The sequence below is a fragment of the Tetrahymena thermophila genome (assembly GCF_000189635.1).
Source record: "Tetrahymena thermophila SB210 genomic scaffold scf_8253891, whole genome shotgun sequence".
Classification (NCBI taxonomy): Eukaryota; Ciliophora; class Oligohymenophorea; order Hymenostomatida; family Tetrahymenidae; genus Tetrahymena; species Tetrahymena thermophila.
Window position 1 is genome coordinate 198,670 of NW_002475961.1, and position 21,827 is coordinate 220,496.

The following is a 21,827-nucleotide window of genomic DNA, read 5'->3' on the forward strand; positions in this document are numbered from 1 at the left end:
AAACAAGTAAGTAAGTATATTTAAATTAGATGATTTCACAAAAATATATTGAATTAAAACATAATAAAAAAATAATATTGTGAAAAAAGAATAAATTAACTGAATAAATGATGCATGTTAATAACAAAAAAATAGTAATAGAAAATAATTAGATTTGAATATTAGAATAATTAGTTTTAATTAATAAAGGCAAATATTTTGCAATTAATCTTTTATGAATAGCTTTTAATATTATAAAATAAATGAGTTTAAATGTTAGCTTAGTTTGGTTTATTTATTGAATCAATCAATCAACCAATCAATCGTAGAAGAGATCTTGCATTATAAAGCAAGGATTATATATTTGATATTCGTTGAAATTATTGATGAACACACTCATTTAAAGGAGCATGACATAAATCTATTTGTAGTAATTAGCGAATTCTTCAGATATTTATTTGAATCTACCACTTGCATGAATTTATACCTAGCTGAGATACTATGTATTAGAAAGAATCTTGGAGTAAATTGAATTAATTTTATCTGAATGGTTTGCCATGATGCTAAAGTACAGCTAGTTAATATACTTTAAAGCACTAATACCTTCTATTAAATCTTCAATACCTATTGTGGTGACTTAATTTATATCTAAAATTAAACCTAAAGAAGTTAACTAGGGCATTTGTAAGAGCATTTTCTTAATGTTTTGACATCCTATATCTCTAAGCTAATTGTTTTTGAAATTCAATGATATTTTTAATATTTTTTTCATTTTGCTAATTCTTTAAGTAAACATCTCAACTAGTTCGGGACTAATTTTAGAATTTTCTAAATCTAAAGAAAGAGACTCAAGTTAAGCCATATCACAAATCTTATTCATTAAGATTTTCATACTCTCTTCTGAAGAAAAGTGAAGCTGTTGTATGTCTAAAGTTAAGTACCTCAAGCTCTCACACGACTGCAAATAGTCGACCATTTCTATGATTTGTTCAAGTGTTACATTATTTTTTGTAATTTAGAAATGGAACTTTTTCATATTTTTCAAATTAGTTAATTATCTAAGTGATCCTATATCTGTGATTTCATTACCTAATAACATCAATTCTATTTCTTACAAATTAGGCAATTAACTGAGGCCTTCTGAAATGGTTTTTAGTCCTTCATTGTCTATTCCGTTGCTTTACATTCTAAAGCTTACTTTTTAGAGATTCTAAAGGCATGGAAGTATTTTAGATATAAATACTATCCCACTATTAATCTTGTTTAGTCTCAAAAACAACTGTAAAGATTGTAGATTATTCATTTTCTTAAGGTATTCTGCTATATTTTCGCAATCTTTTTCAGTAAAAGTGTTTGAGCACTCATGAATGTATAAAAAATCTGTTATTTCTGTGTAGTGGCATTAGAAAAATCTCTATATCAAAGAAAAATTATCTACATCTACAGATTTGAAAACCAAACCTATCTTTTAAGACTTTATATTCTTGTCATCACTTAAGTATTATTTCATTTCTTCGAAGTTTGCAAAAGTGATCTCAAACTATTACTTCTGATTGCATGATTCTACAGTAGTCATTTTTCTATGTTAAATATTCCTTTTTATATGATTAATTATGTTAGTCTTTTATGATCGATATGCTCTTTTTGGTTTGTTCCTTGCTTGCTAGCTTTATTTTAGTTTGCTTCTTCTAATTAACTATATTTATTATCTAAGTTTATATTGTTATTATTGTATCTAAATTTTATATCAGTTTATATTTCTTTAAATTCTTAACAACTTTTTTCCAAAATAAAGCTAAAAAATAGTATGATATATTGAAATTCTTGCTAAATTGTTTGAGGTACAATAGAATAAATAGTTGGTCACATTGAAAATATTATTATATTCATAATTAATAAACACTATTACTTTATAATTCTAATTATTTATCAATCACTTAAACCAATCAATTGTGACATCATTATTCAAGCAATAACTTTATTTTTTGACTCATTATTCTCTTGTGTCAGTCTCTAAATTTATAATTCTAATTTTCCATTTCTTAAAAAATAATAGTTTTTTTTTTCATTTAAATTTAAGTAGATCTTACAAATATTCGTTAGATATAGTTTAAAAGCAAATACTATTAAATAAAGAAATAAATTTAGCTGTTATCAATCAAATAATTATAAGCTTTAAAAAATAAAAAAATGTTATGTTCTAATTATCCAACTTAGGAACTATACTTCTTATTTTCTTAAATTTTATAAAATATAAAAATTAATTGATGAATTATTACTTCAAAGATTATAATCTGATACTTTGTTTCTTGAATTATAATAAAATATATGCACTCGTTATATTTTAATTTTTCAAAGTATACATACAGATTATTTTGGTTTTAAATTTAACTTACGTTAGTTTCGAGATTAAATATTTATCTTATTTTTTGGAAAATTTATATAACTATCCTTCAGCTTTAAATATATAAAATTCTTTTTTATTCTATTAAAGTATTAAAAATTATCTTCATCAATATATTTGATTTTGGTCTATTGATAATTGAAGAATATTCTAAAATTTTATTATTTGAATTAATCCTACAGATAAATGATAAATACCTCATATTTATTTTTAATAATTAAATACTTAAATTTTAAATTAAAAAATTTGATTTTCATTATTGTTTATTTTTTATTATAAATTATTTAACTAATTTAAATTCTAAACAGAAATAAATCGATTTCTGTTGTTAGATCAGAAATTTGATAATTATTTTATGTTTGTTTCTTATGCTATAATATTTTTAATTATTTTCGAAAAGATTTTATTCTATTTATAACTAAAAACAATTATTTTCATTAAAAAGTTATAAACATATTTTGTTTAAAAATAGAAATTTAATTTTATACAAATAGTTTATGTTAAACTATATATTTAACTTGAAATATTTTAAATTATTTGAAAATAATAAAATATACATCTTAAATTTTTGGTAATAGATTCTGAGAGAGAGAGATGATGGCTTTATAGAATAATTTTTATTTCTTCAGAAATTGCTATTAATATTATGTTGATGTCTTAATTTTTGAGGAACAAACTGCAATATATTTTTTAAATAATAAAATGGAGATGTTAATTTTAGTCTTATTTTTCGATTTTAAGAGAAAATATAAAAAATAAAATTTGTAAAAATGTTTGTAAAAAATTGATAATCTATTAATAATACAATCTTATCACATTTTTTGAAAATAAATATCAGAATAATTGTATTTTTAGAGTTTGAATATCAATATTATATATACTTAATTTCGTTATGTTTTTTACATAAATATTTTAATATTTTTCTCTATTTAGAACAAATTTTTAAATTTTTGTAATATATTTTGAATAAAACTAAATATTTCAAATATTAGAAAAATAATTTTTTTTTGATTTTTTTGAAAAGATTTAGCTCCAATTCTTTTTTTAAATAAATATAGATGTAAAATATTTAAAGAAATTTTAATTTATTTATTTATTATTTGCTTGCTTTACAATGTAAAATTGATAGAAAATAAATTGTATTTACATCCTTAAAAATAAAAAAGATTTCAATTTTTAAGAAAATGATTTACAAAACAATTCTACTATTAAAATATTAGTGAACTTTTCAAGAAATATTCTAAACTTAAAGCGCAAAAATTTTGTTTAGAGATTAAATATTGCAAAAGAAACTTGTAAGTGGTAAGAATTTAATAAATATTAAACAAAATATGTATTTTTATAAAAGAAATAAAAGTGTATATTTTTCTGATAGCTAAGTAAAAAGATTGTTTGATAATATTTTTGTGCTAATTATAGAAGCTTATTTTTCTTGTTAATTTTTATTGATTCAAAAAGAAAAATAATTTTTTATTAAGCTTAAATTTTTGACATAAATATAATTTTTAAATAAAAATATTTTCTTTTTTAGATTGTAACAATTTTTTTGAGAGTAAAAAGAAACCATTTACTCACATATTTTCTTACAAATTAATTATTTTTGATTTTAATATAGCTGGTGTAAGTAAAATATTAAATTTATAAGAATGGCAAAGATTTGTTTATAAATATATTATAAAGTTAAAGCTCATAAAATCTTAAAGTAATTCTATGTAATTAAAATGTTTATAAAAATATATTTATAATTTTTAAATATTAAAAAAACAAAATCATTATTTAGATAAATATTAATATTTATTATACTTATTTCATAGACTGTAAATAAAAAAATGAGAAAAAAACAAGGAAAAAGCATAATATATCTTTCTGGATTCATAATAATAAAAAAGAAAAATTAATTTCTTGTTTCTAATTTGATTTGCGTTAAATTTTATCAAATCGATCATCTTCAATCTTTATTTAGAATCGATTCTGATTTTAATTCTCTAGTACTTTAAGAAATTTAGATAAACTAAATACATAATTAATCAATTATTGATTGATACCTGAAACTAAAAGTTTTTTACATTTAATTAAGAAATATATTAGAGATTTAGAAAAATATTGGTAATGAGAAAAGATATTTATTTATTTTAATTATAATTGGAAGAATAAGAAGATAATTGATGAAAAAGATGCATACATACATACAAGCAGCTTTTATTTGAAATTTATTATGTGAAAGCTTTTCATTTAAGAATTCGAATGATTTATTTATTTATTTAATTAAAGTATTTAATTTTATAAAAAAGCTGAATGAATTACCTTTTTTAGTGAATATTTACAGAATTTGTTATATTTAATTTAATTTCTGACAAATTATTGGATATTTAGTTACTTTAATAAATCTAAATTATAAGGCCAATTTATAAACTGGTTAATCCGTAGAATATTTGAGTATAGATTTGGTTGAACTTAACCAAAATATTACAAATCAATTATTAATTCTTTTACAAAAGAACACTTTAACAGAGAGTATCCTGTAAATTAAAAGTTATTAACATTCCCCACTCGATCAATTTCTTTTACACTCTTTAAACGAAATGTTTCGATTTTATCCATCAAAATTCTTAATTCTTATATATTTTTAACTATTAAAATATCAGATTGATAATTCATGCCATTTGTGGTGTTTTAAATACAATAATACGTATATCATCTTGCATAACTTTCAAAGCCACAAAAACTAATTGATCCTATTTTTATAGATTAGGAAACTATTTCTTTTATATTTTGTAGACATCTAATTATTACTTTAAATACTAGATTATCTAATACATCCTTTCATAAAAGATTCAATTAAATAAATTTAAACTAAACAAAAAAAATATGAGCTAAAAAATTACTGTTACTCTTGTTGCTATCGCTGCTATTGCCGCTATCACTGCTGCTGGCATTTACTACTAGAACCACTAAGCTAGCCAATTAGAAAAGTCTTTCAAGAGAAATACCATCCTTGAATAATGGAACGAATTCAAGCAAAAGTTTGGTAAGAAATATGCTGACTAAGAATTCGAAAGATACAGAATCGGAGTTTTCGCTCAAAATTTAGAAGTTATCAAGAACGATCCTTCCTTCGGTGTTACCAAGTTCATGGATATGACCCCATAAGAATTCGAACAATCCTACTTATCTCTCTAACTCCAACAAAACTTCAATGCTGAAAAGGTTGATGGTGACTTTAATGGTGATATTGATTGGACTTAAAAGGGTGCTGTTACTCCTGTCAAGGACTAAGGTTCTTGCGGTTCTTGCTGGGCTTTCTCTGCTATCGGAGCTGTTGAATCTGCTTTGATCTTGAACGGTGAAGACAAGAACATCAATTTGGCTGAATAAGAATTGGTCGACTGTGCTACTACTCCCAAGTACGAAAATGAAGGTTGCAACGGTGGTTGGATGGACTCTGCTTTCGACTACATTATTGATGAAAAGATCTCTTAAACCAAGGACTACAAGTACACTGCTAGAGACGGCAAGTGCAAGGATACCTCATCTTTTGAAAAGAAGTCTATCTCTGGATACAAGGACATTCCTCAAGGTGACTGCAAGTCTCTCTTAAACGCTCTTTCCTAATAACCCGTTGCTATTGCAGTTGATGCTTCTTCTTGGTAATTCTACAACAAGGGAGTTTTATCATCCTGTGGCAGCAGACTTAATCACGGTGTTTTATTAACTGGTTACGTTAACGAAACTTACAAGGTTAAGAACTCTTGGGGTACTTCTTGGGGTGAAAAGGGTTTCATCTAATTAAAGTCAGGTAACTCTTGTGGTCTCTGCAATGCTGCCTCTTACCCTCTTGCTTGAAAAAAATACTTAAATAATTAAAAAAAATAGTATTATTATATAATCCATATTAAAGTCTTTTTTTATAAATCTTTAAAAAATTCATTAAATAAACTTTAAAATCTCAACATTTTTAAATCATTAAACCATTTTTAAATTATTGTACCTCAAATCGCTTTTTCAATTTAAAATCCTATTCTTAGCTTTGTATTATTTTTTGATGTTTTTCTCATATCTTACCATTAGCTCTTTGTCTCAATTAAATCTTAAAAAATATTTAAAGTGTTTAAATAAATAAAAAAATTTGTTAGTTACTTTTTTACAGATAGCTGTTGAAGAGTAAAACAGATAGAAAATTAAATGGTGATAAGTATTTTAGTAATAGTATTCAATTCATTATTTAATTAGAGTATTAATTTGAAATGGAAGATTAATTTTTAATTTTATTAAATTATGAATCCATTTATTAAACTTTAGATTGCATAAAAAGATTTTTTTAATGTAAAACATAGTAGAATTAACTAACTACATAAAAAATAAATAGAGTCTATAAGTAAGTGTTTTGAATTATTCTATATTTCTAGACAATAAATTATATTGTATATCAAATAAATAAAGATACATTAAATAAAAAAAAATATTTATATAGTAAATTCAGTTAATATTAAGTTAATAAAGTTTTATGGAGGAATTTATTTGGTATTATGCAGATAGTTAAGCTCTGTAAGAGAGAACACCTATAGGACCTGTTAGCATTAGAGATTTAGATGTTTTGTATAGGACTTCAGCAATAAATTCTGCAACTTATGTTTGGAAAGAAGGTATGCCTGAATGGGTTTAACTTTTTAAAGTATAGGAATTGAAGGAGGCTATTCTAGACGAGCAATAAGATATTAAGGTAATATAAGAACTTTATGAAAAGTAGTAGCAGGAACTAGCTCTAGCTAATTAAAAGGGTAAAAAGTAATAGAAAATACAAGATAAACTTGACAAAAAATAAGCTTAGATTGATCAAAAGTTGCTTGAGGAAGCTAAATATAATTAATCAATGAATAGTGGCAAGGAGGAAGATATAAGTCAAGATTAGGTAAAATAAAACTTGGAATTGTTATAGCAAATAGATGAAGAAGAAGTGTTAGATGAAGATGAAGAAGAAGAAAGGGAGTATTTAAAGCTGTTATAAGAAAATCCAGAAGAAGCGATTTAAAGAATGGCCAATAACACTTTAAACAGCTATTTTTACTATTCTGAAGATGATAAAAAGTGGAATATTTGTAGAGAAGATGAAAATAATGAGAGAGTTTGGATCTAATAAGATGAAGAACCTAAAGAAGAAATGGATAAAATGAGAAATGAATTGATAGAAAAGCTTAGAAAATAATTTATAGGTGAAGAAAACAAAGATATTGAGACATTGAAAAGCAATTTGAAAGATCAGCTATAAATGTAAAATGATATTGAAGATAATAACGCTGATCCTAAAGATAAAGAAATTATGAAAGGTATGACAGCAGAGCAAATTAAAAAGATAAAACGTAACAAAAAGAAAGCCAAAAGATAAGCTGAAAAAAAGAAATAGAAATGGTATTAATCTAGGGTTAATACATATATATATGTAAAGGGATTGCCTCTTTCTATTACAGAAGAAAAACTCGATGAATTCTTTTCCAGAGCAGGAGTAATTAGAAAGGACCCAATCACCAATAAAAAAAAGATCAAAATTTACTCGGTAATTAATTTAAGGGGTATTATGTAAGTAATATCATAATAATAATAAGTTTATAAAACAAAATACTTCCTTTTAAAAGCAATTAATTTATTTCTTAAATAACTAATCTTACTTTTAAGTAGAATGATTCTACACCATCAAAGAGTTGTTGCATTTTACCTTACTTCAAAAAATTACAACATTTATTAGCAACTTATTTTTATTAAGATGTTAAAATTAGTTTAATATTTGAGATTAATTGCTGTTATTATTATTTTATGACATTTAAATATTTATTATTTATTTTATAATTAGGATGAAAACGGTCTCCCTAAAGGTGATGCAGTTATCAGCTTTTAGATGATGGAATCTGTAGAAATTGCAATTACTATGCTTGATGAGAGAGAAATAGAACCAGGCCATATTATTAGGGTCGAAAGAGCTAATTTTGAATAGCATGGAGATACTTATAAGAAAAGAGAAGGTGTTGTTATTAACAAAGAAAAAGCTTTGGATAAAATTTAACTTGCCTAAATGAAAGCTGCTCAAAGATAGGCTCTGGGTTGGGAAGATGAAGACCAAATTGACACAGGACTTAAAATTGTCATATTAAAAAATGTATTTACTCTTAAGGATATAGAAGAAGATCCAAATTTCTTGGAAGAACTCAGAGAAGAAATGGCTAAAGAGATAGAGTCAACTTGTGGACCAATTTAGAGATTAAAAATATTTGAAGAAAATCCAGAAGGAGTTATTGAAATTAAATTTAAAAATTCTGCTGATGCCAAGGTTTGCATTCAAAAAATGGATGGTAGATATTTTGATGAGAGAGAACTTGAGTGCTTTTTCTGGGATGGTAAGGTAGATTACAAAAGGTCTTAAAAACAAATGGAAGATGACGAATAAAGACTTGAAGAATTTGGTAAATGGATAGAAGGAGGTGATAATAATAATTCAGAAAATGGTTAAAAATAAATTAGTTGATTTAAATTTAAGAAGTTATTAGCTTGAAAATCTTTTTTTTTTTTGAAATAAGGAGTTTTATATGTGAAAATTTTTAGTTGAAATTTGATTTATTTGAAAATCTTAATTACTTTATTATTGAGATATATATGTATGAATGAATCAAAGAAAAGTGACCTTTCAGAGGTTGATTTTTTTATTAGAAGTGTGAAGTCTTTGTAAAAAAATTGTTTATAAATATTGAAATTAAAGTTTATTAATTAAGATAAGAAATTAGTATATTCGTATGATTTAGCCTACAAAATAAATTTCAATTGTGATTAAGTATATCAAATATAATATTAAGATATTAAATTAAAATCATTTTTTAGTTTTTAATTGAGCGTTTGATTTAAAGTGGATAAAAATGAGCTAAAAACATATTTACTGTGATTTTATTTATCTAGTATTATAATATAGTTATTAATAGTTAAACTCAAAATAAATTAAATTTAAATGTAAATTATATTTAGTATTTTTATTAACCACTTTACTTAAGATGTATAAGAGTAAGCAAAATAAGTCTAAGAAAGTGAATTTACAATTCAAAATACTTATGAATAAAAATTTTCATGATTTATAATTAAAAAAATAAAAAAAACTAAATTATATCGTTGAAAATTAGTCTATTTATTAGATATTCTAAGTGATTTTTAAGAGTTTATATTTAAAATTATTTAATAAGGAAAAAACTTTTTTTAATCAAAATCTCCAATAAAAAGCAATTACAAATTTTCAATTTTAAAGATCAAAACTATTTTAGGAAAATATTTCGTTATATACTGTGTTTTAATAATATAAGGGTCGCTAATCCCATGAATTTTAACTATCTTGGGATATTAGTTTAACAAATTTTCAATTTTAAAAAATTTTAATTTTATTTTTTTAGGAAAGCCTGTCATCAAATAGTATATATTGATAATATAATCTGAAAATTTAATTTTATATTTTAAATTAAATATAATTATATCAATGACCATTCATTTTAGCAAATTTTATATTGCTTGTATAATAATTAATTAGTTAAAAAATTTTGAGAAAGCACTATTGATTAAATTTATTATTAATAAATGTGATAAAAATATATGATAGGATAAGTTCAATTATAATTTGAATAAATTGTAAATTTATACTTAAATAGATAATAAATACTTTGAAAATAACAATAGTAAAATAAATACTTCTTTATTGTTAATTAGTATTATTTTAAACTTAAATTTAATATGAGTAATCTTTATGGGAGATATCTTTTTATTCTAGAATAAACTTACAAAAAATAAAAATAGTAATTCTTAATTTAAAAATTCTCTTAGAATTCTCTCAGAACTGCTAAGGAATGTTTCGAGTTGAATGAAAGATTAAAGAAAAAAATTTTAGAAATAGATAAAAATGCACTCTTGATTGTCTTGTAGATAGTTTGATAATGATATATATTACTTTTCAATACACTAATTAGTTACATCAAAAATAACTATGTTTGGAAATTTAATTAAATTATTTAATTTTTGTTCATGCACTATGCACTGACATTAAGCACTATTAGAAATTAGTTAATTAATACTTTCTATTGGAAAATAAAAAAAGTTTAGATATCAATAATCTCCCAAGCTGAGTCTATTTAGACCAAATTAAATAAATAAATATCATATTTTATTGATGATTGCAAATGCATTAACTCTTTCAGTAAATTAGAAAAATAAAGATGTTTAGCTTTTTTCTTCTTCAGCAAATAAACATTTATTAGTAAAATTTACTAATTTGTTTAAAAATAGTTGAACTAACTGAAATTTAAATTGATTAATAATTATTTTAATCATGTGTTTAAAACAAATATTTAATAACAAATAAATATCTTACTTTATTTTCTTTATTTAAATGTAAATTAAAAGATACCTATTGAATCTGGATTAATAGTGAGAAAAAATGAGGAGTTAAGAAGTAATATTCTACTAGTTCGAGACATATTGAGTTAAAATAGGGAAATAGCAAAATATTTAACTTTTTTCAATTGACCAAAAGCCAATAAATTATTTATGAAAAAAAAAGTTTTTGTTTTGATAAAGGAGTAAAAAGTAGCTTGCTTGTCCTTTTTTCTAATTTTAAAATGATAGACTGATTCATTCATTCATTCATTCATTGATTAATTCGTTCACGCATTGTATTAAAATCAGTATTTTAATTTATTGATTCATTCAGCTCCTGACTGATTTTATTTTAATACTTTAATTACACAATTCCCTTTTTTATAAAGCACTTGTTGTTTGTTTGAACCAAAACAATTATTAAAAAACATATAAATTAAGTTAAAAAAGATAATATTATTGATAGGAATTAAAAACTATAGTAAATAATTAATTAATAAAACGAAACTCAGATTATATAATATTTTGTTTGACAATAACAAAGAAATAAATATTGGAGAGCTCAGACTATTATAAATTCAAAAACTCAATAGTTTTAAGTAAGTAGGTTTAGTAAAAAGAGAAGTTGCAGTAAAACAAGTATAGCGATATACATAATATATAAATGGAAGAGACAGCATAGAGTAATTATAAAATTGGTGTAATTTATAAGAGAAGCAAAATATTAAAAAGCTGGAATAAAAGGTCTATCGTGCTTAATTATATAAAAGGTACATTAAGCTTACGTAAAGGCAAAGCAGCAAAAGAAAAAGTAATTTTACTAGAAAATTACGAAGTTTAATGGGTTGGAAAGCCCAAAAAATCTAAAGTTTACTACTTCAATTTGAAGGCAGTAAAAGATATTAGCAGCTAGAAGTATAAACGTGTTATAATAGGTGATGTAAATGAGTAAAACGCGCATATGTGGATGGAAGAAGTAGAAAAAATAATAGACAAAAATTACATTGTCCAAGCTGTTGGAGGTCTAACTCCTTACTAATTGTCTTAAAAATAGAAAGAGTTATCTCTACAACAAAATGGAGAGCAGAAAAAAAACTAGGTCTATCAAAAGAATGGAATGCTCGGAGTTCCTCCTACTTCTTAATTTATGAATAATTAAGGAGGTGCTCAAAATTCTTTGAAAAATGATATTCCTCTAAATGGAAATAATGTAATTAATCTAAATGGTAAAAAAAATGGAAATGGAAATGGACGCCAAGTAGTCAACATCAACAAAGAAGAAGACTACGATGAATTAATTAAGTAGTTTGAAAGCTGTTGTTAGTATGGAGAAAATAATGCTGATGAATACGATGAGAGAAAACCCAATGAAAGAGGACTCTTCATCCCTAATTTCAATGTTATATATAACATTTAATTCATGCCAGACACTATCTAAGATAACCCAGGCATTGAATCCATTTACGAAAACGCTCCCGAGTCTATCAAAGAAGAAGTTTAGCAAGTCTTAGAAGGTTACTACAAGAAACGTAAACACTTTTTGGAGGCTCTCTATGCAAAGGTGAATTGCGAATAAATAGAAAAAAATTTATATAAAAATGAAGATAACTATGTACTAGTATAAGAAGTTCCAGATATGAAGCCAATAGAAGTATATGAGGTAATTAATAAAATTATTTATTTATTTATGAATTATATTAAAGTCATTTACAAAGTAGAGAGAAAAGAAGTTTTTATTATCAATTATAAAAAATTTTATCATAAGTAAATAAATAAATAAAACTACTTAATATATATTTTTGAATATTTATTTCTAAATACAACTCAAAAAGTATGTAGTAGTAGCTAGTAGTTAATATTATAGTTGAGACGTCATTTTAAAGTTAAAATGCCAAAAACAATACAATTTTTCACTTTTTGCTAGTATCAAACACAGAAAATGGATTATTACTTAATAACTAAAGAAAAGAGATAGATAATATTTCTAAAACGTAGAGAGAGAAGAATAGTTTAGAAAAATTTAATTACTAAAATATATTACATTAATTTTTCCCGTTTCATTCTTTCCCACCCAGGATTTAATAATATTATTAATTAGATTCCAATCATAACTTTATTTTATTTTACTTACATTTAATTTTTTAAGTTCCTTAAAATTTACTACAATTAATCATCTAACATTACATTACATCTAATTATATAAATAGAAAATAATTAATTTGTTTCTAATATTTATTGATGAAACTTCTTTTTAATCTGATTTTATCAACATTTTGTTCATGCTGTTTTTAAAAACTAAATTTTTTTTTTATTCGAAATAGGAAATATAAACCCCTTCAACTAATGAGCATTGGAATTCGCTTATAGGTGGTTACTAGCTATAACCAGCAAGTCAAAATAACAATGAAACAAGAAATTTAAGCTTGATTTCATTTAATTTCAAGTATGACAAGGGAGAAAACAAATTAGTTGATAAAGATATTGTTTCTTATAGATATTCCATATAATTTGCAAATGCTTATTTTATATGGGAATTTTGGCACTTAAGTAAGCAAGTAGATAAGAGCATTGAATCAGAGCTTTAAAACAAAATGCAAAATTTATTTATCATATTTCCTGACCCCCAAAATAACAACTCTACTATGCTGATTATAAGATCTAAATTTACTTTCTAAAACGAAGATTAAAAGTAGCAAGGATAAAATATTATGAGGTTCTTGAAGGGATTTGAAACTATAAGCAAATGTCTATTACCTTTAAGCATAGCTTAGGATATCATAGTTGAGTGTAATGCAGAACAAGAAGGTATTAATTTTTATCACTTTTAATTAAATATGATTATCATCTTAAATTAATATTTTTATAATAGATGGAGATAATGCTGATGAAGTTGACTCATAAGTATTCATTAGCATCAGAATAGACAGGTTAATAATATATTATGCAAGTGTTTTAATATATCTTTTTTTAATATATTTTATTTTTAAAAGGCCTGTAACCACTGGGAATGCAGAAGATGAATACACCGTCTAGCAAATCGACTAAATCCTTGAAAAGATAGAAAAGAAATCACATATAAATGAGTGTATAAAAGCTAAACACGAAATGAGAATTGTTTCAGGTATGGCACATGATTGATGACTGTTCGAATTAATTTTAAGATTTATTTTAACAATAGGAATTTACTAAGTGGTGAAATCTACAAAAGAAAAAGGGCATTATTGTTGGAAGCACGATTACAGAAGAGATGAAAAGAAAGGTGGACTTACTTACCATAATGAAAAACTGATGAAAGAATAAAAAGCAGTCATCATGATGATGATCAAAAGAATAGGATCAAATATTTTAAATGGAAGAGGTATTATGAATATATCTATGCCAGTATAGGTATTTGACTCTAAGTCTATGATATAAAGACTTGCTAAGGGATTCGGACATGCACCAAACTTCCTTGAAAAGGGTGGATTGGTTAATAGTAGTATCGAACAGATAAAGTACACAGCATCTTTCTTACTATCTTCATTCATCATGGGTTTCAACTAAGGTATTTACTTTTTGTTTTAATGAAGAACGAAATTGACTCAATAAATCTAAAAAAAGAAAAACCATTTAACCCAATTATTGGAGAAACTGTATAAGCAAGACTTAATGGATGTCCTATTTATTTCGAGCAAACTTCCCATCATCCTCCTATTTCCAATTATTATCTTTACGGTAGAGGCTATGATCTCTATGGATGTCATATTCCTTTGGTAAAATTAATACATACGCATTCCTTACTCATACATTTATATTTTCTAGGTTAATATGGGAGCTAACTCCTTGACTGGTTTACTTGCTGGTAATCCCACAGTTTATTTTAAAAATACTTAAAATAAGGTCTATGCAATTTGGAATAGCTTTAACTTGTTTAACACAGCTATTGGTTAGAGATCTCTCAACTGTTTCGGTAGAGCATATGTTTGGGAGCCTAAAAGTAATTTAGTTTTAGAGCTGATATATAATCCAAATGGAAGTTCAGGGCTTAGCTCTCTCTTCTCAAAGAAATCCGTAATAGATGAAGTTTCTGGTGCTATCTACAAAGTGAAGCCACATGTAATTAAAATGCTGCAGGAAGCTCACAAACCTATGGCTAAAAAGGGTGAATTAGCATTAGACCTTAATAACGATGTTTTGCAACTTATTTCTAAAGCAGAAGGAATTTGGTGTAGATATTTAGAATTCGATGGAATGCGCTATTGGGATGATAGCAAGGATTTCCCTTATATGTGTGAATACGAAATGAATCCCCTTCCTTCTGATTCCAGATATAGATACGATTTGCTTTACTTCCAGAAAAATGATAAAAAGAAATCTTAAGATATGAAAGAAGAAATGGAAGAAGCTTAAAGATATGACTAAAAGATTCGTGACCTTGGTAAAAAAAATAGGAAAAAATAATGAAAAATAAATAATAAAAACTAAATCGTATATTATTGGCATAAAATGGATTGATTACATACTTATTTAATAACCAGCTAGCCTTATCTATCTAGCTAGCTCATATTTTTTTTTATTATAATTGCTTTAACAACAATATTAAGTAAATAAACATAACTAATATTTAAATAAAATCTAATGAATTCTTTCTTCTCAATTCTCTTCTAACAACTTAAATTAACTATAAGTATATAAAATCTTGGAAACTAACTCCAAGAATCAGAAAGAATTACTTAATTTTTTATTTAATCATATATAAATTTAAATTATTTACTATTATTTTAAATAGTAGTATGTATTATATATCACAGGAATATATTTCTCTTCACAAATAAATTACATTTAATATTCAATTAATTGCTTTATTTATTCTTATCTTTTAGTTAGTTCAATTCATAATTCACTCACTCACTCAAATATTTAATTAATTTTATAAATAAATCCTAATCTAATCAAATTCTCCAATCAATTTAATTTTAATTAAAAACTATTAAGTTAAACACTATTTGTGATTAAAATTAGTTATAAAAGTATAAAGTTTAGTAAAGTATTTAAAATTAAATATTTTTAAAAAAGAGACTTATCCTGTTATTATCAAAATGTTCAAATCAATTTAATTTAAATACTTTCTATTAAATAACAACCAAAATATTCTCAAATCCTCAAATTAGTTCTTTAAAAAGAGCTTTATTTATTTTAATGATAGAACTTTAATTTATGCCAAATATTGATTCAAAAATAAATATGATAAATAAAATAAATATTTGTTTTATGACTTATACAAAAGTAATTTTTAAATATTAGATTACAAATTCAATTTAATTTAATTATATTTATTTATATTTTTTAAGTTATTTATTTTCAAATAAGAATTTCATCTCCACCTCCAAAATCAAAATCATGATAATATGTTGGAATAATAAGTTCAAGTTTTTTCATATCTTCATAAATTTTTTTAGGATTTTTTTCTACTAGATCATCATAACTAAAATTAAAAAAATATAAATAATTTATTTGATGAGATATTTAATATTACTTCCATTTAAATGAGCTAATTTAATTTTATTCATTCTAAATAAAGATTTCTACACCATTCATATCAGGTATGTTTTGTACAGAAACCGCTTTCTTTTATGATGCATTAATCTTAGAGATTTGCTGATATGTCTTAATTGGACTCTAATTGTTTAGTTTTATTTTTAAAAATTTTTAATTTGAAAAACTAAATATTTATTTTTTACTGATTAATTTATTGAAAGGTCAAAAAGGAAAATATTTCCAGTGGCGTCACTAGCTATCAAGCGATTTATGTCATAGTATTTTTTATTTGTTGATTTATTTGTCTGTTAATTTACGAATATTTTAGTTATCTTTTGTCTTGTAAAATTTGTAAAAGTAAGCAACGGATCTTTGAAATTTTTTGAGAACATTCTAAATTTAATAAAATAAAAATATTTTTTTAAAATTAATTTAATAAATATTTTATAAATTTTGACTAAATAAATTTTTATTTTTAATTGCATATCAAGAGTAAACAAGATAATATTTTTAATTTAAGAAATAATGTGTGTGCAGTTTAAAAATTAATGAATTTGCATATTAAATTTATCAAATGATACTAAAGTTGTGCTATAAATCGAACTTTTATAGTATATTTTAAAATATAGATATCTGACTTCTTTGTTAATGCTTAAGAAATTTATCAAATAAATGTAAATAAAAAAGATATAGTGCTCTTGTATAACTTATATAAAAAATAACTTATTGCAAGTTAATAATCTCCATGAAATGATTATTGAATTCATGACAGGGTTGACTAAGTTTATTGCAGAGATAAAAGATATTTATTTTAATTTTTTCTCAAATGTTTTAGGTATAAATTATCAAATTTTAGATATATCGAACCTTGATATTCTATTTTTCAATATCGGTATTGATAGATATAAACATAAATAAAATATCTAACAACTCTAATAAATACATTTTGATTTAAAAATGTAATAATTTGCTGAGGTTTTAAGATAATAAACTAGATAGTAAAACTTTAAAGTAAAAATAAATGTTATTTAATTTAAATTTATCTTACTTTATTGATCCATCAGAATACCCAGCAACAAGTAGCTCAGTCTCATTAGAAACAAATAGACAAGTAGGAAAAGAAGTAGTTCTGTGCTCTCCAAATACTCTAGGGTGCTTTATCTTGTTTGTACAAAATTTATCAGCTTTTATTATCCCTAAAGATGAGCAAATGTATAAGCTTTTAGATAAAAAAGTAAATTCAATAAAAAAATTAAAATAAATGAATTATTTTTTTTACTTGTTTTCTTCGGAGTCTAGCTGTATGTCATAGCAAATCGAGTCAGGATTCATAAATATTTATTAGCTTAAATTGATGAATCCTTAACTCATTACCTATATTATTTTTAAATATATTCATTCCTTAATATGAAAAGAAAAAATGATACCTTGATTTTTGTATATTTACCAAATTCAATGTAATTTCTTTCTGCTTCTTACTGTTATAATTCTAAAAGATTCCATACAATTACTTTTCCAAATTCTTCAAGAGAAAAAAACTCTAGACTTTAGTTATTTCTAGTATTAATTAAAATCTTAACTACGGAACTTGAGTGCTGTACAGATTCTGTTTCATTGAGTAATAAATTTGCATTTTGTACTAGATACTCTGTTGTAAAACTAGGGAAACGGAAGGCTAAGCTTGCTTCAAAAGTATCTTCGTCAATTGCAAGAGATTTTGAAGAAGTTGGTGCTGAGTTTATCACAGATTCATTCTTTTCTAGTCCTTCTTTTATTGCATCAATATATTTATTTGAAACCTTTTAATGAGAAAACTCAGTCTCTCTAAGATCCCATAAATTCAAAGAACCTTCTTTTGTACCAGCTATAAGGATATTATTAGAGTGGGCAAGAGATGATACCTAACTTTGTGTTATGCAGTATTTTACCACACGGAAATTTGTATATTTAATTATTAAACTCAAACGGAACCACTCATTCCCTTCTTAACTTATATCGTAGCATATGTAGGAATCCTTTACATCATTCAAAGTAGTTCTTACTCCAAGTATTTTGAATTTATCTGAAATAAATTTGGGAATGGGATATCTCCTAACATCTTCAGAGAGGAAATTGTCATTGTTACCTTAGTTGTTACTTTTTTCAGAATTTAAAATCTCCTCAAACACAGGATAGACATTATTCATGAACCTATTTTACAATTATTTTGAGATAAATAAGGAAATGATTACTTGAAATATATATAAATAAACAATCATACTCTATCAACTTAGTAGCATCATCTAGATTCTTTGTAACGTTTTCTATTTAAGGCTCTGTTTATGTTTATATCGACTCTGTAACTTATTAAGCTACACCAACATTAGTTTTTAAAAACGTTCTTGTTTAATCTTCAGGAAATTGATTACCAAACTCATTTTATTAGCTAAAAAAGAATATTTAATATTTATTGGAATATTGTAATTATTTTAATTAATTACAATAAATCTGCTTGTATTTCTTAGGTCACTCTGTTATCATCACTTTGATCAGCAGAATTTTTCAATGTACCTGCTTTAATCTTATTAATGTATATTTCATAGTCAGCTGTATCAAATTAAAAAAAAGCATTAAGATTATTTATGTATATATAATTGTTGTGATTTCATTACTTGTAGGCTGAAGTTCAAAAAGAGTTTCAAATGTATCTAACTCAAGCTATATAAGCTATTTCAAGTTCTTTACTCTTTCTTATTGAGCCTCAATTTTAGCCAAAGAGGTTTTCTTATCATTTAGTTTTAAATTAACTTTCATTTCATCTCCTTCTATGTATTCTCCTTTTGGGTCATATTGTGGTTAAAGTTTGACTTCTTTTTAGGAGAAATTATTGTAAATATTTTGATCTTCTTCCTAATACTGATTTTTTGCATAACCAAACTCTTATTATTTTTTACTATATTATTAATCTTCAACTAAAACTTACTGTTGTTGTTGTTACATTTCATTCTGTTGCTAAAATCTTTAAAATTAAGGTTATTGTTACACTTGCTCATTTTGATATTACATACCACCTTTTTTATTTGCAATAACAAGGTTTCTTGTTTCTATTTGAATTTATTATTATTATTATTATTATTATTAAGGTTGCTGTCTTTCACTTTAATCTTCACGATACTTATCTTTTAATACAGGTTTTGCTTTGCCCTTTGCTTATTAAACTGAAGGCTAAGCAGGTACTTAATCAAAATTCTACTAATAGCTATCAAGCTAATTATTCATTGGTTAAGCACTAAAAATATTCTTATCATAACCTTGCTTGCCTACTAATAAACCTCCTGGAACATTATCTATTTAGACTTAGTGCTATTAATGTTGGTGAATGTTTATCATGGCAGCCTTTTAAATTTCTCTCCTCCTTTATTCGTCTTTTCTTCTTTCTTCTTCATCTCTTCTTCTCTCTTCTTAAATTCGTCTTTCCTCCTCCTCTTCTTTCCTTCTTTTTTCTTCTTATTCTCTCTAAATTCTTAAGAGTTCCTCTTGCTCTTTTTATTTTCTTTCCTACTCCTTCCAATCAATCTAACCTTTTTCTGGTATTGGTAAATTAGGTTTTGCAGCTATTATAGCTTATTATTTTGGCTTATCTTCAACATAGTCCTTATAAAATAAAAAATAAATAAATAAATAAATTTCAAAATAATAATTTTTTAAGTACTTCAAATTCTTGTTCATATTCTTAAGACTCCTCTTTGTTGATAATTGGAGTTTATATAGGCATGTAATTTATTTACTGTTTTATTTTAGTATCTAATTTCTTTTTAATATTTATTGTCCTAGTCTATGAACTCGGTCTTGGTTATTCTTATATCTGCTAATACTATTCACTTTACTACTATGGTTAATTCTTTAGACCTCTTGAAGGATTTAGCATACTTTTTTTATCAAAAGGCTTAATGCTTTATACTATCGTTTAGTCTTCCTCGTCTTGCTTTCTTAGATTTGCTGGTTCTATTAAATTTTCTTCTTTCTTTCTAATAGGCCTACTACTAAATGATGGTTTGGTCAGGATAGAATTCGATAATGGCTACTCCTAGTTATTAGAATTATCCTCGAAATTAGTATCACTGTTTGGCTTCGAAGTAGTCAAATTAGTTTCTATTATTATATAATTTATTTCAAAGCTAATAATTTTATTTATTATTCACTCATTTATCATCAGTAAATAATTGAATAAATTACTATTTATTTACAAAACATACTTCTCTTTTTTTTTGAATTTTTTTAATAATTTTACATAAAAAATGATATTTTTTTTTTAGGTTTATGAGTGATTCAAAACAATAAAATAATTTACTTTTGGCAAAAGGCTTAATACTGTCATATGGAGAAGGTTTTTTCAAAGGATTTTTATTTTGCATTTCACTTTAAATTAGTTAATCGATTTCATTTTGTTAATGTGAAAGTGATCCTGGAGCCTTTTTAAAAGCCATTTTTTGAGGTTTAAAAGATTGTATTTAGCTTTATGAAGACTCTGCTTAACTTGAAGTAAATTCATTGTCTTCTGTACTTTCAATGAAGGGACTATCCCTTCCTTTATCTGTCCCTTTACGCAAATTAAACTAGGGGCGACTTGATATATTCTTAACTTGTTCTTCGTCATTTTAACTCTGCTGAATTTACTATTTCATGAAAAGCTTAAGTAAAAAATCAACTTTCATGTAAAATGTTTACATATCCCTTTTATGGTTATTTATTGTTCATTACATTTGCAATAAGAGCATCAACTTCTTCGTAGTCGCTTTTTTTCTATATTAAAAAATAGTAAATATCATTTATCTGAAGGTATATATTATTTTAAGGATGGATAAATCATCTTTTACTATACTAAATGGCTTCTTAGGTCCTGGTCTCATTATTTAACAGATAATGGCTTTGCTTTTTTTGTTTTAAGTCTATTATAAATTTTGCAAATATCTGCTGAATTAAGCTATTTATAATGTTTGAAAAAGAACAGCTAGCTTGCTACCTACTACTTAATATTTTAGGATTGTGTGATTAGTTATAAAAAATCTTAATTAAATTTGTAATATTATAAAGAATATTATTGCTTAATTTTTGCATAATAAATAGATGATAAATTCTTGATATTTTCAAAATTTAATTTGTAAATGCAAAATATAATTAATAAAGAATGCACTTTGCTTTATTAAAAAACATAAATTAATTAAAAAAACCTAAACAAAATAAATAGAAAAGAAAAACACTACTTCATCTAAAACAAAAATGAATGGCACTTTCTTCATTCAAACAGCATAAGATACACAATTTTTACAAAATTAAGTATCGTGGGCAGCAATACCTTATCAACGCGCAATAACAAATATTGATATAACTTTGCTTGCTGACATCATGTTAGAAATATTAAAAGAGTATTTCGAGGACACTCTGCATGATCCATTTAGAGTTTTTAAACATGCTGTGTTAAGGTCATTCATTAATTTTTGGAAAAAGTGATCGTTTTTCAACCTATTTATAAAAAAAAATTTGATAAAGTTCT

General features: G+C 24.2%; 5 protein-coding genes across 5 annotated transcripts; 3 read left to right on the plus strand and 2 right to left on the minus strand. All coding sequences in view use genetic code 6, as the record gives it.

Moving 5' to 3' along the window:
* Nucleotides 1-298: 298 nt before the first annotated feature.
* On the minus strand, nt 299-1,555 carry TTHERM_00683050 (kinase domain protein, putative; the record flags this gene model as incomplete). Its single annotated transcript, XM_001027341.3, has 1 exon — nt 299-1,555. One exon carries the CDS (start codon nt 1,553-1,555, stop codon nt 299-301), a length of 1,257 nt encoding a protein of 418 aa, XP_001027341.1.
* A 3,579-nt stretch (nt 1,556-5,134) lies between these two features.
* TTHERM_00683060 (papain family cysteine protease) lies at nt 5,135-6,226 on the plus strand (the record flags this gene model as incomplete). The annotated part of the gene is made up of 1 exon (XM_001027342.3): nt 5,135-6,226. The coding sequence occupies exon 1, from the start codon at nt 5,252-5,254 to the stop codon at nt 6,224-6,226; it is 975 nt and encodes a 324-aa protein (XP_001027342.1). The 5' UTR covers nt 5,135-5,251.
* Nucleotides 6,227-6,797: 571 nt separating this feature from the next.
* Nucleotides 6,798-8,897, plus strand: TTHERM_00683070 (RNA-binding domain protein; the record flags this gene model as incomplete). The annotated part of the gene is made up of 2 exons (XM_001027343.2): nt 6,798-7,934; nt 8,229-8,897. Exons 1-2 carry the CDS (start codon nt 6,888-6,890, stop codon nt 8,895-8,897), a joined length of 1,716 nt encoding a protein of 571 aa, XP_001027343.2. The 5' UTR covers nt 6,798-6,887.
* A 2,544-nt stretch (nt 8,898-11,441) lies between these two features.
* On the plus strand, nt 11,442-15,220 carry TTHERM_00683080 (oxysterol-binding protein; the record flags this gene model as incomplete). The annotated part of the gene is made up of 7 exons (XM_001027344.1): nt 11,442-12,437; nt 13,099-13,582; nt 13,647-13,704; nt 13,768-13,898; nt 13,956-14,321; nt 14,378-14,529; nt 14,579-15,220. 7 exons carry the CDS (start codon nt 11,442-11,444, stop codon nt 15,218-15,220), a joined length of 2,829 nt encoding a protein of 942 aa, XP_001027344.1.
* An 897-nt stretch (nt 15,221-16,117) lies between these two features.
* Nucleotides 16,118-21,354, minus strand: TTHERM_00683100 (hypothetical protein; the record flags this gene model as incomplete). The annotated part of the gene is made up of 13 exons (XM_001027346.4): nt 21,151-21,354; nt 21,002-21,076; nt 20,625-20,949; nt 19,986-20,425; nt 18,946-19,927; nt 18,775-18,880; nt 18,555-18,719; nt 17,722-18,484; nt 17,574-17,668; nt 17,343-17,513; nt 16,498-16,687; nt 16,293-16,435; nt 16,118-16,241 (listed from the first exon to the last, which is right to left on the minus strand). Exons 1-13 carry the CDS (start codon nt 21,181-21,183, stop codon nt 16,118-16,120), a joined length of 3,612 nt encoding a protein of 1,203 aa, XP_001027346.4. The 5' UTR covers nt 21,184-21,354.
* Nucleotides 21,355-21,827: the final 473 nt, after the last annotated feature.